This window comes from Cavia porcellus, unplaced genomic scaffold (assembly GCF_034190915.1).
Source record: "Cavia porcellus strain 051 isolate PalLab524CR breed Dunkin Hartley unplaced genomic scaffold, mCavPor4.1 scaffold_17, whole genome shotgun sequence".
Classification (NCBI taxonomy): Eukaryota; Metazoa; Chordata; class Mammalia; order Rodentia; family Caviidae; genus Cavia; species Cavia porcellus.
The window spans coordinates 11,093,635-11,110,923 of NW_026947500.1; the positions used below are offsets into that span (position 1 = coordinate 11,093,635).

The following is a 17,289-nucleotide window of genomic DNA, read 5'->3' on the forward strand; positions in this document are numbered from 1 at the left end:
GTGAATAAAAGGCTCTCTCCAGATCACTGACTAGTTAGTGATGAAATCCATGTGCCTCTCTAGAAAGAATAGAAGCAAACATGGATTTGAAGCATAGCTCCTCTTTTTCTAAATATAAACAAATGTCTGAAGCTCCTGAAAGCATCATTTGTGATATCTATTTTCCCATTTAATACCTATTTTCTTATTTACCTATGCTTGGAGATGAAAAAACTTCTCCCAAAGCCAAGTTATTACCAAAACAACATAGCCTTCCTGTGACATCTTGCCTCCAGATCCTGTAAACTTGGGAACCTCTGTGTGTCTGCTGCCACCCTTGCAATGATTTTCTCAGGTAGATGCTCAACTGCTACAAGCCGAGCCCACAGCATTGGCAACAACAGAACAACTTTAACACGGCCTGGCATCCAGATTTGAACCAAAATGTGGGGAAATGCAGCATGCATGTATGCAGAGTACAAAGCCATACCACCATTATATTTTAAAGGAGATGATTTGGGGAGGTGGAATAATTTTAATGTCAATTAGAAAACCGTGATCCCCTAAGGCAACATTCTCACTCCAAGGTATGCATTAGAAACAAGGGAGCTTTTTAAAAAAGAAAAGTAGAGCACAGATTTTTAAAGGCTTCATGTCCTCTGAGACTCGCAGTTGATTTTATTGTACAGCCAAGATTGAGAGCCACCACCCTTCTGGCATCAAATATCTAGCATCGTCTAAGACAGCCAATATGTTGAGGGCTACTGGTTGATATTAATACAGAGCTCCAAAACTCAAAGAAATGGATTTAACTTCAGTGTGTTCCTCTCCTAGGTCTTTTTGCCATTCCTCCAGGACTTCTACCATAAGGAAAGGAGCCCCTGGACCTACATCCTTTAAGATGTTCATATGGACCAGTGGTCGGACTTCTTCCTCTTACAGACATGATGAGAAAAGGTAAATGCACTGGAATGCCGGGAATTTTTAGATCTTGAAAGGATGCCATAGGCAGCTGAGTGATACGTTTTGAAATGTAGGGATGGGCCCTACACTAGTGGGGTAGGGTTGCAGAGACTTTGGCCTTCCTCTTCCTCAGAGTTTGCACACACCCACTGTTCCTTCTTAGAAATGCCCTCCATACACACACACACATACACAAACACCCGCTCTGCACAACTCTAGCTCTGCCTCCACATATCCAATCAGAATCTCCGAATCATTCCCTTTATCCAGAGAAACTTTGTGTTACACTCTGTTGGATTTCCAAAACCTTGCTTTGTACCTGGCAACAGTAGATGTCAATGTAATAACTAACATGGTGAAAGTCACATTTCTGGGCACTGAGAAGACAGTAAGGAAGGACAGCAGAAATTGCGAAGAGGTCCAAAGACACGGGAGACATTCATGGAGCCCTCAAATCCTTGGAAGAGACTCAAAGGAGGGATGAAATAGAGGAATTAAAAAAATAAGAGAGCAAAGGTTGTGTTAATGAAGACCCAGATAACAATTACACAGCTCAATTAAACACCCTCATTTGGACGTAGGGAGTGAATGTGTTTATCAAATTCTATAACCATTGTCAAATATTTTGTTTCTTTTGATTTGCTTCCTTCTCCCACACATTTCTCTTTCTCATTGACCTTATGCTGGGACTTGGTTCAGGTGAAGCTAAATTTTAAATATAAGTGCCTTTAACAGCATATTGCAAGTTAAGCAAGTCACACACTGGGCAGAACCTGATAGAAATCAGGATTGATAAATGGTGCTGGGCAAAAAGAAAAGGACCTAAGAGACTTGGATATTGTTTTGAGAGCTCGTATTCTTCAGAAAACCTGAAATGACCTAATCATTCAAATCCTTTAAAAATTTCCAAAAGCAGAGTTGATCTTCACAATAATGACCTATTACAGTAAAAATCTGGAAGCTACTTCAATATTCACAGTGAAAAATCTGTTAATATATAATAGACTCTAGTATGGCCCTTAGCACCTTTCAAATGCTTTACAGAATATTAACTAAAAACCAGTGAATTTAAAAAACTACAAACCAAGTATGAATGAGATCACTAAAAAAATACATAGGCAACAGTCTGAAAGGAAAATTGTGTTTTTCATTTCCCCATTTTCTAAATGCCATGTAATATGTTATGTTTCCTTAATGATGAAAAATAATTATATAATGTTTAAGGAAAATTATGGACTAGAAAGGAACTAGATTTGAACAAAGCCCCAATGTTCATCATGATACCAAATGTAATCTGAAAAGTTGCTTTCTTTGTTCATATCTAGGCTTTTACTTGCTTTTCCTACATGCTTGAGTTGTTTTCACATTGAATTATCTTTCAGTATGACCTTTAACACTTTAAAATTTCATGTGACTTGAAAATTCTACATTGTGTATTTGATTTTCTCATTTCCTTTTTTTTAAAAAAAGGACATCATCAGTGAAGGTCCAAAGACAAGGGACAAATTCAAATTCGTGGAGCCCTCAAAGTCCTTGGAAGTCTAGTCCTGCCACTGAGGGGTCAGATCCATGTCCCACAGTTTGGTGCCCCCCACAGGGCTATCATGACTATATAGGGTCAGCCCTCCTGAAATGCTGGAGGCTTTCTCAGGCAGGTGAATGACAATCTATGCCTTTCACCTTTTATTCACTTTTTTCAAATAATTACAGTTTTACATTTTTCTACAAAAGAATTAACATTTAAGAAGCAATTACTGTATACTATATGTGCCACATAAAATATAGTGGGTATTATTGTACCCACTTTATAGATGAGAAAGTAGAGGCTCTCTGACTTTAAATAACTTCAGAAAGTACAATAACTAACTAGTGATGAAATCAGGATCATAATAAAAACTTGTGCTTTTTCCCTGCAGCCCTCAGCCTATACAAGCTCTTGTCAAAAATAGGATATTTGAAACAGCAGGGAACAGCCAACCCTACAGAGAAAACTGTCAACATATAACTGAAAACTACACATTAAACAAAATGAATATATGATTGATGTATCAGCAATATTTGTGCAGTTTAAAGAAACCAAACATTAGCTTCGTGTACTGCATCAATACGATTCTGTAACATTTAAATTACTGTTTTAATCTTTCTACTTTCAAAGATGTTTTCAGTAACTATGAGATTTAAAATAATTAAAATGTTGACCAAAAATAAATCACTGTCAACAAGCTTTGTTTATGACACAAAGGTAGCAGCGCTTAGGAAATCAGTCTGTATAGCTTTGGCCCGTACAGTTTACAGAAGCAGAAGAAACGCGGTCAACAAACACAGGCTCTAGAATCTCACACTAAGCCAGTATCCCTGGTTTAATGTCATTTCACTTCATGTCTTCGCCTTTCTTCATCAAGCTTCATCTTTTCTTCCTGGCTCACAAACTCTTGAGAGATAGACTCAGTTTTCAAACTGGCTTTGATAGCAGTCATCATGGTTATAATGAAGATGATGGTGGCCGATAATGAATCAAGATAATTAAGGTCTTTGGGTTGATTACTTAGAAATAAATTAGAGTGTCTGGCAGCACTGCCCCAAATTGCTGATAATTGTTCACCCTCCGTTCCTCCACCTGTAAACCTGAGCTCTGTGCATACCCGATTTCTCTAGCTGGGTTCCTGCTGCCATCCCAGAGTCCAGGCAACCAAAACGCCTCACCCCACTCTACGCTGCTCCTTCCTGACCTCTGAGCCAAACTGTCTGGGTATTGGGTTTCCTGAAACAGTAGAGTCCCCAAAAACCAACCTACGGGCAGTCACAGCAACTAAGTGGAAGAAAACATTCACTGAAAACTCTGAACCAAGTGTTCTGTTCATCAGAGGAAGCTGAAGCCAACTCTGCTTTCTTTTTCATAATTTTAACTGCAAGCCAGCCCTTTGCTGATCATCTGCTATGTGCGGAACAGTCATTTGTATCCTCATCCTCTTCCCCAAGACCAATAACATGAAAGATACTGTTTTCTTCTCTAAACAAATTTTCTTGTTAAGTAAGCGTACTTTAATCCCTAAATTGCAGGTGCAAAGTAAACAACAACAATAATTCTTTGTTTACATCAGAAAAAGATAAGTTGTTGAGCTAAGAACATTGAAAACTCTTTATCAAATATTCTTTAGTTTGTTTTATTAAACATTGAACTGATCCAAAGGAATATGCATCACATGTATCAACATACAAAAATGATATCATGAACACCTGTGTGCTTATTAAAAATGAAGCAGTTAGAATTTTTGAAGTCCTGGAGAATACATCCCTAATAGCACCCTAATCCGTACCCCACCCTACACTCAGCAATAACCATTATCCTGAATTCTATGTTTACCGTTCTCTTGCTTTTCTTCATGACTTTATGACGTTTGAGTCTTTTTTTTTTAAGAAAAGGAAACGAAAAAAAAAAAAAATACATGGAGATAAAAAAAAAAGGGTAGAAATAATACAAAATTACAGACAAACACAAGGTAAGAAATTGCCAGTTGATAAGTTACAAATTGTCATCTTCGAAATAGCTGTTCAGGTTATAGAATTAAAGTATTTAGAATGACATTCAAAAAAGTGACCCTACAAACCATTCTGCTCTATGATCGAACAAAAGCTCCGTAATATGATTATCAGTCCTCCACATTTGTTTTACATCTCAAAGAGGGTAAGATTAACCATATCAAAACAGAACAGAACATTTAAAAAAAAATAAAAAACAATTTAAAGAAATACAGATTTCAAAGCAAGTCCACTGGAGATCTTCATTATCTAACTGTCTCTATCTTCTTACAAATAGTTGTCCCTATCTTCACCCACTTTATATACTTATTGCATATTATAGAACTAATCAAATCATTACAGGATGATGAAGTCTTTTTAGGTCCTCAAGTTCCAAATTAGGGAAGACAATAGCAACTACCATCGCATCTCTCATTCTCTTTGTGATAGTCGTCCCCATCTCTACATATGCTGAAGTTGAACTCAAGAAACCAGTCCAATGTCATTCTAATAAGCGAACAATAGATTGCTAGAATTTATATTATAATGCTACAAAATAAGCCTCGGGTTTCTCAGCGTCTCTTCCTCAGAGTATTTGTTCCTTACATCTTGCATTATATAATCTGTTCCCGTAAATAATTTTTAAAAAACAATACATTTACTTCTGAGTCTTTGGGGGCTTATACAAATGGAATCATGCCATGTGCATTGTCTTTCAACCTATTTTTGTCACCAAATACAGCATCACTATGATTCATCAATGCTAATGTCAGTAATTATAGTTCGTTCTCTGCTGTGTAGTATCCCATGATATGAATATAACATGATTATTCATCCTATTAATGGATATTTGCATTATATTCACTTCTTTCATCACCATCAGCAATGTTGCTGTAATACTTGTTCATGTTTCCGGGGACATATATACAAGCACCTCGTAGCATTGTAACATGGGAATGGTTGGCTCAAAAGTTAATGTGCTTTCAACTTTACCCAATAATACAGCTGCTTTACAAAGCAGCCACAAATGTGATCCCATCACTCTACACATTTGTATACTGTGTGAAAGCCTTTTTTCCTCAATGTAGAAGGTACCATGACTTTAATTCTAATCTCTCAGATTGGTAATGATATTGAGCTTATTTTCTTAGTCCTTTTTTTGTGATGTGACTGTTTAAATCTTTGCCCATTTTTCTACTGTATTCTTTTTCTTACAGATTTGTGGGAATTATACATATATATCAGTCAATATAAATCTTGCACTATACGTAAAATCATTTCCAGTTTGTGGCTTGTCTTTGCACTTCACAATGTCTTTTGGTGAATATATTCCTTAATTTTAATATATAAAATGACCCATTTTGAACATTTTGAAATTTTGTACTACTCCAAGCTCAAAAGGCTTTTCTTCATTCAGTTTCATAAATATTTCTAGTGTTACCTTTCACAATTAAATCTCTAACATCAGGAACTGACTTTTGTGTTAGGTGTGAAGTAGACATATAATTTTTTTAAAAACAGATAATCAATTGCTCTAGTGTCATTTATTGGATAACTTAGCCTCTCCTCATTAACTAAAAGCATATGTGTATTATACATAATATTTCCCTGTATACATGGATATTTTTCTGGATCTCTGTTGTGGTCTACTGATCACTTGTGCTTACCCAAGACAGATACCACAACTGAGTCTGTGCACTTTTGCATTGCAATAAATCTTGACATGTGATAGGAAAAATCACCTGTGTTGTTCTATTAATCAAGAGTATTATTGCTAGTCTTTACCATTTGTATTTTATCTAAATTTTAGAACAAATTTTTCAAGTTTACCACACTTCCAAAAACCTTAGAAACCTCATTGGAATTTAAATTTATGTCTTTACATTATCGACTTTCTCTAGAATAAATAAAACTAATTTCTACTTGATTTTAGTCTTTTCTCTGAAGAAAAGAGAAACAATTCTCTTCTTAACCCATGTAAATATTTAGTTGGGACAGATTCCTATAGCAAAAAAAAGATTAGCAAGAGAAAAAACAACCAAAATTATTAACACCTAGCTGTGCACATCAAAAGGGACAAAAATAATTTGCAAACAGTGGCTGGGAAGTCTGTCTTTAAAGCACTTTACCAAAGAGCAATGAATTTTGGAAAGGTGACAGGACAAAGCAGAGAGCAGGTCCAGCCTCTCTAAGGCAGGAAGACTGGGAAGAAACTAACTGCATAGTCTGCTGCAGATGCTCCTGCCTGCCAGAGCCAATTCTGAGCCGCTAAGACGGGCTCCAGTAAAGGATTTACACTGTGTCCTTAGGAGGGGAAGAGGGTGGAGGGACAGAGAGATCTTTTGCTCTAGTAATCTTTCCACTGCCTTTGGACAAGTGGAGCAAAGGCAGGCACTGCTTGCATTTAAACTGACTTTAGCTCATCACTCTTCAGTATTTTAGGAAGAAATAGCTTTTTAAAATTAACACCTTCTTTAAAAAGTTCATCATTTCTCCAAAGAGAACTTCACGTAGTTGATTGATTTATTCCCTTTATTTTGATGTTTAAATACATTTACTTGCTTTGTTGATACGTGGAAAGGCAATTGACTAATGTATATTCATTTTTGTTTTGATAGCAATGTTAAATTTTATTAATAGTTTATAGATTCTTTTGTATTTTCTTCATAATTATAACATTGGTGAATAACACATTTGTTTTCTTTTTATCAGTTAATATAACATTTATTTATTTTACTATTACACTAATAAATAAAAATTATTATACTATTATACTAATTAGTAAATGAAAAATAAAACAGATAATAGTGAGCTTTTCTGATTTATTTCTGCTCATATAATGGATTCTTACAGCATTGCGTCAATTTTGCTATAGATAATGCCTCTATATCCTTTAATACATAAGGATTTTTATCTATTTCTAATGTTATCAAGAATCTCATAATATTAATTTTTATCAAACATGTTTCTCTGTATTTGTTATAGTAACATGTGATCATTTTAGTGTTTGCACAAAACATTTCATTAATAGGAAACCAAATTATAATCAATAATACATTCTTAGGATAGCCTTAACCTGATTATCATATATTTTCATTTTTATATATTTTTAGATTTTGTGAGCTAACTTTGTTTTCCAAACTTTTCATATATGTTTGAATAATTCAGGCTTATAATTTTTTGTGTGTTGCTCTGATTTGGTTTTGGTGTCAAAATTTGCCATGTTCACAAATAGGTTTGGTTGGATCTTATTAAAAAGCACTTGCACAGCAAAAGAAATCACCAACAGAGTGAAAAGACAACCCATAAAATTAGAATTTCCAGCTATTTCTCAAACTAACAGCCCAAATGCTCACCAACCAATAAATGGACAAAGAAGCTGTGATTTTTATACGCTGGGGTGCTACTCTGCCAGAAAGAAGGATAAAGCCGAGACGTTTCTAAGTAAATAGATGCACCTTGAGACCATACTCCTAAGTGAAATAAACTGGACACACATATTCAAATATCACATGGTTTCTCTGGTGTGGGAAACAAAAAGCTTAAGTAAGGACCAAAATGAATAATAAATACTATGAAATAGGAAGAAAATATTCAAATGAGAAAGGGAACTAGGGAGAGAAAGGGTGGAAAGAAAGGAAGAAAAGAGTAAAAAACAGAATAGAAGGAAAAAATGGAAGTAAAGCTTTTGTAAATAATGAGAGGAAGGGGGAAAATGGAGAAAAAAGACACGAATTCCCTATAATGAATGTTATCACTATGTATATGTAAAATGTACCAATAAAATTAATTTTGAAACATTTGCCAAACTCATAAATAGGTTATAATAGATTCCATCATTTTTATGCCCTGAAATTATCTATATAACATCAGCTATAAATACTAAGAACTCAATATTCCCATTACGGCAATTTTTAAATTTATTTTTATGATTTAGGATTATCTCAGTTCTCTAGTTATCAGTTTCAGAAAGTCATAGATTTGTGAAAGTTTACTCTCTATCTCAGTAAATTATATACTTCTAAATTTCTAAATATCTCGTTATAATCTTGTGTTAAATATTCTCTTTCTAGTCTATGTTGTAGTCACGGTTTTTAACTCCAGATTTTCATTTAAGTCTTCTCTATTATCATCACTCTCGGTTTTGGCAAAGATTTGCCTATTTCTCTAGGCTTTAAATAAAATGAACTTTTTTAGTCCATTGATCTTTTAATTATCCTCTATTTATTGCTGTTCATGTTTATTTCTTCCCTTATATTTTCCTTTAGAAAATTCTATTAACTTCTTTACAACTTCCTAAATTGGGTGCCTAGTGTATTAATTTTCAGGCTTTTTTCTTCTCTAACTACTTAAAACTACATGTTTCTATTTACTGCCTTTACTGTATCCACTGGATGCTTTATAATAGTTTCCATTCTCATTCAGTTCTAAATGCTTCCTAATTACTAATCAGATTTCATTCCATAATCCCTGAGCTATTTCATCTCCTTTCTACTCTGTGCATATGTAATTCTTCTAGTTATTTTTCATGATTTATCTCTGCCATTATTGCACTGAAGCCAAGTAAAGTGATAACTAAGGGAAATACTTGTGAAAGTTAGGTTAGAGAGGTCCCTAACCTATCTAAGTGATTTACATAGCTTTATTTTTCTTTCTACATTTTCACTACCATCTTTTATAAAACTTAACATGCTAGCAGGTCAGGTAAAAATAAGTAAGAATTAACATGTTGGGGATACTGCTGAGAAAATGTGTGATACGATCAGCCAAAGGCAGGACTGAAAAAAAAACTACTCCTGGTTGTTTTCCTAACTTTGCTCCCACCTTTACTGTTTTATTCATAAAACATGAGCCATAAAATGGAAAGGCTTCCTCAGGATTCCCATGAATTCATAATTTGGCAATAATAATATTAAATTCATGAGCAAAACCTTCATGTTAATGACTATATTAAGAATACTATCATTTCTTCTCAAATTCAGAACCACATTATTACCAAGAAATGTACATATGCAAAGACTGAAAAGACTATGATTAAACTTATATAATCGAACCATGAAATATATACCTACTGGCTCTGTGAAATCTGGAACTAACAGAGAATAAGGATGCACATATAAATAAGCTCATTGCAAAAATATGGAAGGCTCTGGAGGACAGAAGACAGAATAATGCCTGTTTATCAGTGCCATGCCTGCTTTGCACAGGGCTCTCCTGAGCCATAAACCTAAGAAGCTCTGCTCTGCTCATTCCAACTCACAAGGCATTCAGCAATCCACAGCTTCATCTCATGAGATGCAACTAAAGGGCGCTGTGCCTTAAAGTTGAGAACAAGAGCTCTTGACCCCTGGAAAATTTGAATGTTTTTCTGAGAAAATACTAAACCCAGAGGTAGTGTCCAGTGGACACTGAAGAGAGGAGGAAAGTCAGAAGCTCGTTCAAGCCACAGTCCCCTGATTTATTTGGCTTTAATTGACCTCTCAGCTTTTGTATGCCTGCTGCCTCTCAACCTAGGCTTCCTATACCTATTTCCAGTCCATGTGAAAACGTATTTGATGAGCCTAATAAATGGAAGAGACTGGGCCTTTCAAAGGTGAATGTGGCCTAACTCTTGAGCAACTCAGAATTCATTGGGTCAAAATATAAATTAGGCATAAATATAAATTATACAGTATGTTGAGTATTCCCGAAATTCCCAAAAAGCCCTCAATCGAATAATTTCAGATAAATCCAAATGTTCACTTCTGATCCAAATCTTCCCTACTTCTCTTTCCTACACACCCACAAGGTGCCCTCTCACTTCTCTGACAGGGTCAGGACCCTTTGCAAACTTGTTTTCTTCCCCTTTTTATGTTCTAGTATCCAAGCTAACTTTTTTATTCTCTCATTACTTAAAACTCAGTGTTCTGGGTTAGTTCTGGATACAAAGGATGCCCAGATCTAAATGTTTATCTTCTCTGTCTTCTTTTTCTAATCCCTCTTTACCCAATACTGAAAATACTAGAAGACCTTCAAAATCAGTCTCTGCCTCTCTTTGTAAACCTTACCAACAACCAACCGCACTAACACAAGCAATCTTGCCGAAGTGCAAATCTAATCATTGCACTTGCTGGAATTCTTACTAACTAACTGCCTGCCATCCCCGTGGAATCCAGCCACACTTACTATCTCTGATTCTCTCATATTCTTCCCAAATATTCTTCCTCTTCTGGATATTTTGCTCATCCAAGACTCAATTCACCCTGTCAAGGAACCTTAATCATCGCCACTTACATAAAACGATGGCACTATCCAAAATAGCTGTCTTCAAAATCACCTTGACGCTTATAAACCATAGCTCTAGGGCAACTTATCTGCCATGGATTCACTGCATGTTCATATCAAGATGATACCCAATTTGCCTGAAGCCAGTTTTCTAAAACTCCATTTGCCAATCATTATGATGAACTTATATTAAATTTGGGCATGTACCAAAAATTGTGTATGAAAATTATAACCCTACATAGTTCTATCATAATACACATCAAACTGATAGCAAAATTACAGGAACCAGTTAGGTCATGGAGGTCCATATTTGGGGAGGCTAAGCTCTCCCCAATCTTTTGATCATATAAGCATTGTCTCCCAGCTCTCTGCCCCTCTGCCTTCCCTTCTCTATGCCCCAAATACCTTGTGAGTCCAGTTCCCTCCTCTCTCTGTCATCTGATCCTCCCTCAAGCCATCTTTGACCATCCTCTCCTTCTCTTTCTGTCCCCTAGTCCCCTCTTCCCCCTGCTCTCTAAATCAACAAACCATTTTGTTCATTTTTCCTTTAAATTCTCCCCAACAGAGGGTCCCACTATTCTCACTTAGTTTCCTGTGGTGGCAACAACACAACCAAAGCAGAGACAAATTAAGCATTAGGTAAAATGATGACCTAGGAACAAAATAAAAACTGTTCACATAAAAATTTCACTAACTTTTCAAAAAGCTGTTAAAAATTTCCATTCAAGATCAACTACTATCACCTTGTAAATAGCTAAAAGAAACAGTTTTGGTTCATTGATAAGTTAAATCCATCCAGAGGTCATAATATGAAATTATGCAAGAACCAATGATGCCAAAATGTTAGTGAAACAGAAAATGACTCTAAAAATGAATTTGAAAAAATCAGCATAACCTGAAAGACTCCCAAATGAAATGCTAATTTTTAAAATAGTTATTAAAAGAATATATTTATACACATATTCAAGAAGGACATATCTATGAATATATTCATCAGAATATACTTATAAAGAGACTGAGCCTCACTAGGAAACTTAGCTTTAAAAAAAATCAAACTCATCTTAAAATACTACTAAAAAGAATATATTCATGAGGAGAGCATACTTTATGACAAAATGTATTCTTAAATATTGTTTAAAACATTCATGTATTAGTTTGTTTTCCAACCGTTGGACCTAATTCCTGACACTCAGAATATAAATATAAATGTTTAATTTATCTTACAGTTTGGGGAGATTCTATCCATAGTCATTTGGCTCCAAGGCAAGAACTCCTTGGCAGAAGGGCATGGCAGAGCAAAGCTCTTTGGTTCATAGTGGCTGGATTCAGAGCAGGCGAACAGCACAGGAAAGGAACAAATGGGGCCACATAGATAGTACCTGAGGAGCTCTATGAATCCACTAGGCAGTTCTTAATTCAAGAGAGCTGACATACTAGGATTAGTGGTCACAAGTCATAAGAAAAACTTACTCATACTCATTTGCTATATTTAAGAACAGTTCCATAAAATAAATCTCCATTAAACATGTAAGTATGGTAAAGGAGACAAATTATATATACTTAATTAACTGATCTTTAACAAATTAGCTCTTGATGAATTAGCCATTCAGTAACTGATCCTTTGACAGACTAGTTCAGACCAATTGACCTTCTCTTTTTGGCACCGTCTTGTAGTTAGACACATTCCCCTGTAAAATTCATACCTCACGCAGCTCCCTTATTTTATGTCCCCAGAACTTAGCACATTGTACTTCCACTTATGAAGGTTCAAAAATGTTGGCAAGGGGCTGGGGATTTAGCTCAGCGGCATAAGTGCCTGCCTTGCAAGCAGGCAGTCGTGAGTTCGATCCCCGGTACCGATAACAAGGAAAAAGACAAAAAAAAAAAAAAAAAAAAATGTTGACTAACAAATTAAAAATGAATTTATATGTGGCCTGTTCCTCACCTAAACCTTAATTCTTTTCTCCCCAGAGGACAGATGAATACCAAGGAATCTGAATTTCAAAGTGTGAAGGCCAAGGAGAAAATCTTTCTTATAATTTTTAATCATTTTATCAACTTTTCTATGTAAATAGCCTCATAGCTAATTTTCTTATGGGTTATAGGCTGATTCCTAATATAAAAAATTTTAAATGATCCAAACATGGAGTCAGAATAAAACTGTACTATACTGAAATTTGCTTGATGTAAAAATAAAGCTTTATTGGAAAATTGAAAATCTCTTGTACACAAAATAATTCACAAAAGCCTCCATTATACTTGGACTTTCCCTGAAGATGTATTAACTCCCTTCTCCAAAAGGACTTGGGTAGAATGTACCCTGTACATGTAGTAAACCCTGCTTGTATTTATTTGTTATTTTCAACATGTACAAATACTGACTTATATAGCAAAACTACCTCAACAAGGCTTAAAATTATTACTTTGGGAAGATACCAGGATGCTATTTACTTCAAGGATATAAAGTAGAATTCCTTCCCTCTACTACTGGACAGGACAGGTATCTAAAACAGAATTTGTAGCCATGCCATAGGCTCATTCTTTCTCCCAAACTTCCTACTTTAGTGAATTGTGTTGGCCTTCCTTCCCTCATTCCTCACATCATCACACCCTACATCTTATTCCTCTAGGGCAAATTCATAGAAGACAGAGCCAAAAGGCCAAAGGGAAATGAAATATCACCATTGCTAGCGGTGGCACAGTAGCCCCCCAAGAATGAGGCCCAAAATACAGTATCATGCTCTTCCCATAATCCACTGAAGACACTGAGTATAGAAAGCATCACTTAACTAACCCATTTGACTCAGGTTGTGGACATTTTCTTTCCCAACTGAGACTTACTATCTGGACACTGGAAGGCCAAGGCATACCAGGTCAAATAATCAGCAAAGCCTGAAGATGTTTTCTCTGTATATCTTTTTCTCTCTATCCTGTCTTGATTTTGGATCTAGACTCTTCACTTTTTGCCAAAACAATTAAAACAATCTCTCATTTCTCTCTGATTTATGTCTCATTCTGTTTCTAACCTAATCTCCACACAGCAGCCACAGTGATTATTCTGTAACTCAGTTCTGAGCATATCACCCTCCAACAGCTTCCCGGGAACTACAGAATAAAGGCTAAGCTCTTTGGGATGACTTACAAAATCCTTCATGACCCACCTACCTTTCCAAATATATCTTCCCATTTCATCTGTCTCACACGCATCCCAGGGGTACTGACATGTTTCTGATACTCACTATGCAATTATCAAGTCTCCGTCCCTTCGTTTATGTGGTTCCTTCTACCAAAGTGCCCTCAACTCCTTGTCTTACTTGGTTAACTCTGAATCAACCTTAAAGATTCCGTCTAAGATATTACTCCTCCAGGAAACCTTCCCTAAGCTCAACCCTTATTTTCTGTCCCATTTCCTTGAACTGAAGAAATTGACCATCTCCTGCATTCTCATTAAGCTCTGTGACTAACTCTTGTCACTGAACGAACTACCCTATCTTGACATTTACTTGCATATTTTTCTTCTTATCAAGCAGGGTCCCAACCCAGAAACAAGAGATTCCCAATACTCAAGACAAACTTGTAGTCCTAATTTAAACTATTTGCCATTCCAAATTATTCCTTCATTTCTTTATTTATCCATTAATTATTGATGGACTCCACCCACCTTACACTTTCATTTTGCACGGCAATGTCCTGATTTCCCAGGGGCCCATGCGCCAGGTAGAAACCAATCATTTTGCCACATTGCTATACATTCTAGAGCATATAAAGAAGATTTGTTAGCTATTTTGAAATTGTGATTTGTTTGTAAATTACCTGTTTGAATCATTTTCATATGCTTCTTGTTCTGGTGACAAAACTGATTGATTGTATTGCATCTATTTTGCCAGTATAGACTGATAAAGCGATGCTACATGACAGTCTAATATTCTAGAACTTTGAGGATACAGCGATGGCTTCCATCGCTGGGAAATGCAAATTTCAGTGGCAGCCATCAGAGTTAAATACATGTTGATAAATAATATTAGCAAAGTAACAAGAGATTATTATTTTACAGCAGGTCTTTGAAGCCACTCAGCCTCAGCCTGTCTTTTTCTGCTTCAAAAGTCTTTCTACCAACTGGCTTTTATTGCTAACGGGCACAAGTTTTTTCAAGTTCATAAAGGGTAATGTTTAGAGAGCTTTTAGTTAATCCTACAATTTCCAAAGAAAGTCTCAAAAAAGAATAGGAAAATTTAGGGGGCGGGTCATTGGCAGTCTATGGAACTCAAAAGGAGGGCAAATCAGTCGGTCCAATTGCAATAGCCTTGGGAACTGGAAAATAATGAAAAATATGATCTCTCCAGGCCTCTGACAATGAAAATAAGCAGCTGACAATGAATGGTGACTATAAAAAGATGAACAAAGGCATCTGTTCATTTGTGACTCTCCTCTTACAATGTACCCACTCCCCAAGGAAACAGTAGGATTACTATAAACTTCCACAAAGAGAACTTTAAAGTAATGATGGTAACAATAGCCAATCAGTGAGCTTTATGCACATAAACATTCCACCTTAGTCCCTTCTGGAAATCTATCAAATGCATACACACTATCCCACCTTTATAAAGAATCAAAATATTTAACAATCAGCCCAGAACAGACCAACCAATCAGAACAAATTTTGGCCATAAATACCAGTAAAAGCCATTGTGGAGCATAAAATTAAACATGAGCCCCGAATAGACAGACAATTGTACAAACAGGAGAAACAGACTGAAGTCATTCCTTGCAAAGTTCCATGTTAGATTCTATTGTGATTTCTTTCCCAAGAAACATGTGCATATTGCCTTTTAGTTTAAAACTGAAAATATGATTTAAGAACTTCCTTTTTGATTTTTAACATGCTATTTGTCCTCCTCTGCATTTATAGACCCCATTAGCCCGTGACTTTCCCCATTTCCATTACTCTATATTCTAAAGCTCCCTTATTAAAGTAGAAGCTGGGAAAGCCTGAGCTGTCCTTTGGTCACCAACCTCCTGTAACTCCTAAGGCATCGCCTCCATACCTATGTATCTCACGCATTTCCCTGAGCACCCAGAACTGTGGATTTTTTTCATGATTGCCTGCCTTATCCTTCTTTAAATCCAGCCCTCCATTCCAAAACTTTCTACACCATTTATTTCCTCACCATTCTGTCCTTTAGAAATCTTTTGGAGGATGATAACAATTTTAGGGTGCTCTAACATTTATATCACTGAGCCATAGCTTCTCTTTCCATGTGTGACTGGGAACATTTATTAAATACTTCGAGGCAGTACTTCTCCCAGGTGATTTACTTATGTTGTCTCGTTCCGTCATTTAATCTCGTTCCAATACATTTAAATGTTGTTTCCACTTTGTAGGGAATCAGAAAGGCTAAGGAATTTATTATTAATCACACACCTAGGATGTAGTGCAATCAGGGTTGAACACAGGAAATGATACAACTCCAGCCTCATATTCTTTCTCCTCTTATGATGTGCTTTTAAAAAGGTACTAATGACACTGTCAAACGTTATGGATTCAGTCCTTGATTTGACTAACACTTCTAACTCACTCGGGTGCTTGCATGTATGAAAAGAGGGTCTCAGCTCTCCTCACGGCTTCACATTGCTAATAAATCTCAAACCAACAGTACCGTAAGCAATCCCAAGCTTCAGAAAAACGTTGAACAAAATAACTTCTGTCTCTGCCTAATGAGGGAATATAAAGAGTAAGTTGACAGATTCCTGAGGTGCCATTTACTTGAAATGTTATTCAATTATGGGTACTCAAAAATTGTAAAATATTTCAGTGATGGCCAGCTTGATAAATGGTAAAGCCAACACACTCAAAGCATTGCTTTGAATATCAAGGGCATTGCCTTCTTGCTTTATAATGGAGAGAATGAAAATTAATTTACAGTTAGAGATAAACCCTAAGGTAAAGAATGAGAGTTCATCTCTGTGGGTGTATGTGTACGTGTTTGGAGGCTGTGATAACATGCTGGAATGCAACTACACTAATGCAAGTTCAGAGGGCTCCTCTAGGTCTCTAGCTCTGGGAAGTAGAAATTTACTCTCTCTCTCAGGCCACACCGATTAACTGACTAATTATCAGACTGTGTTGTTTTCACCTTCAGAAATTTCTACCAAAAAATCAGAGACCACGACCTCCTGGATAAAAGGAAAACAGTCACAGCACTAAAAGCTGGAGAGGACCGGGCCATTCTCCTGGGACTGGCCATGATGGTGTGTTCCATCATGATGTACTTCCTGCTGGGAATCACACTCCTGCGCTCATATATGCAGAGGTAATTCTTTGGGTGTTGGAGTACTGTAGACAAACGTCAAGATCATCTGTCTCACCTTTGTTTTTTATTACTTTAATTCCTGGGTTAGTGTTGTAAATTGCTCATCATGAGTTGCTTTATTGCTAGTATTTAGAATCCCTAGGAAATACTACTTCTCCAAGGTGTCCTCCAGGTGTAGCTGATTTTTGGGTTTTGAGTCTTTTGCAATATCCTACCTCTTCAGTTTGGTGGGGATGAAGAATTACTGCCTGCT

General features: G+C 36.2%; 1 protein-coding gene across 1 annotated transcript in view; it reads left to right on the forward strand.

The window, feature by feature from the left end:
- Positions 1–17,289, forward strand: part of Kcnmb2 (potassium calcium-activated channel subfamily M regulatory beta subunit 2) — a 248,514-nt gene that overhangs the window by 213,831 nt on the left and 17,394 nt on the right. Inside the window, exons 2-3 of the mRNA XM_063227197.1 lie at positions 814–936; positions 16,866–17,036. Coding sequence (XP_063083267.1) covers positions 881–936; positions 16,866–17,036 — 227 coding nt within the window. The 5' untranslated portion in view covers positions 814–880. The remainder of the gene's footprint in view (positions 1–813; positions 937–16,865; positions 17,037–17,289) is intronic.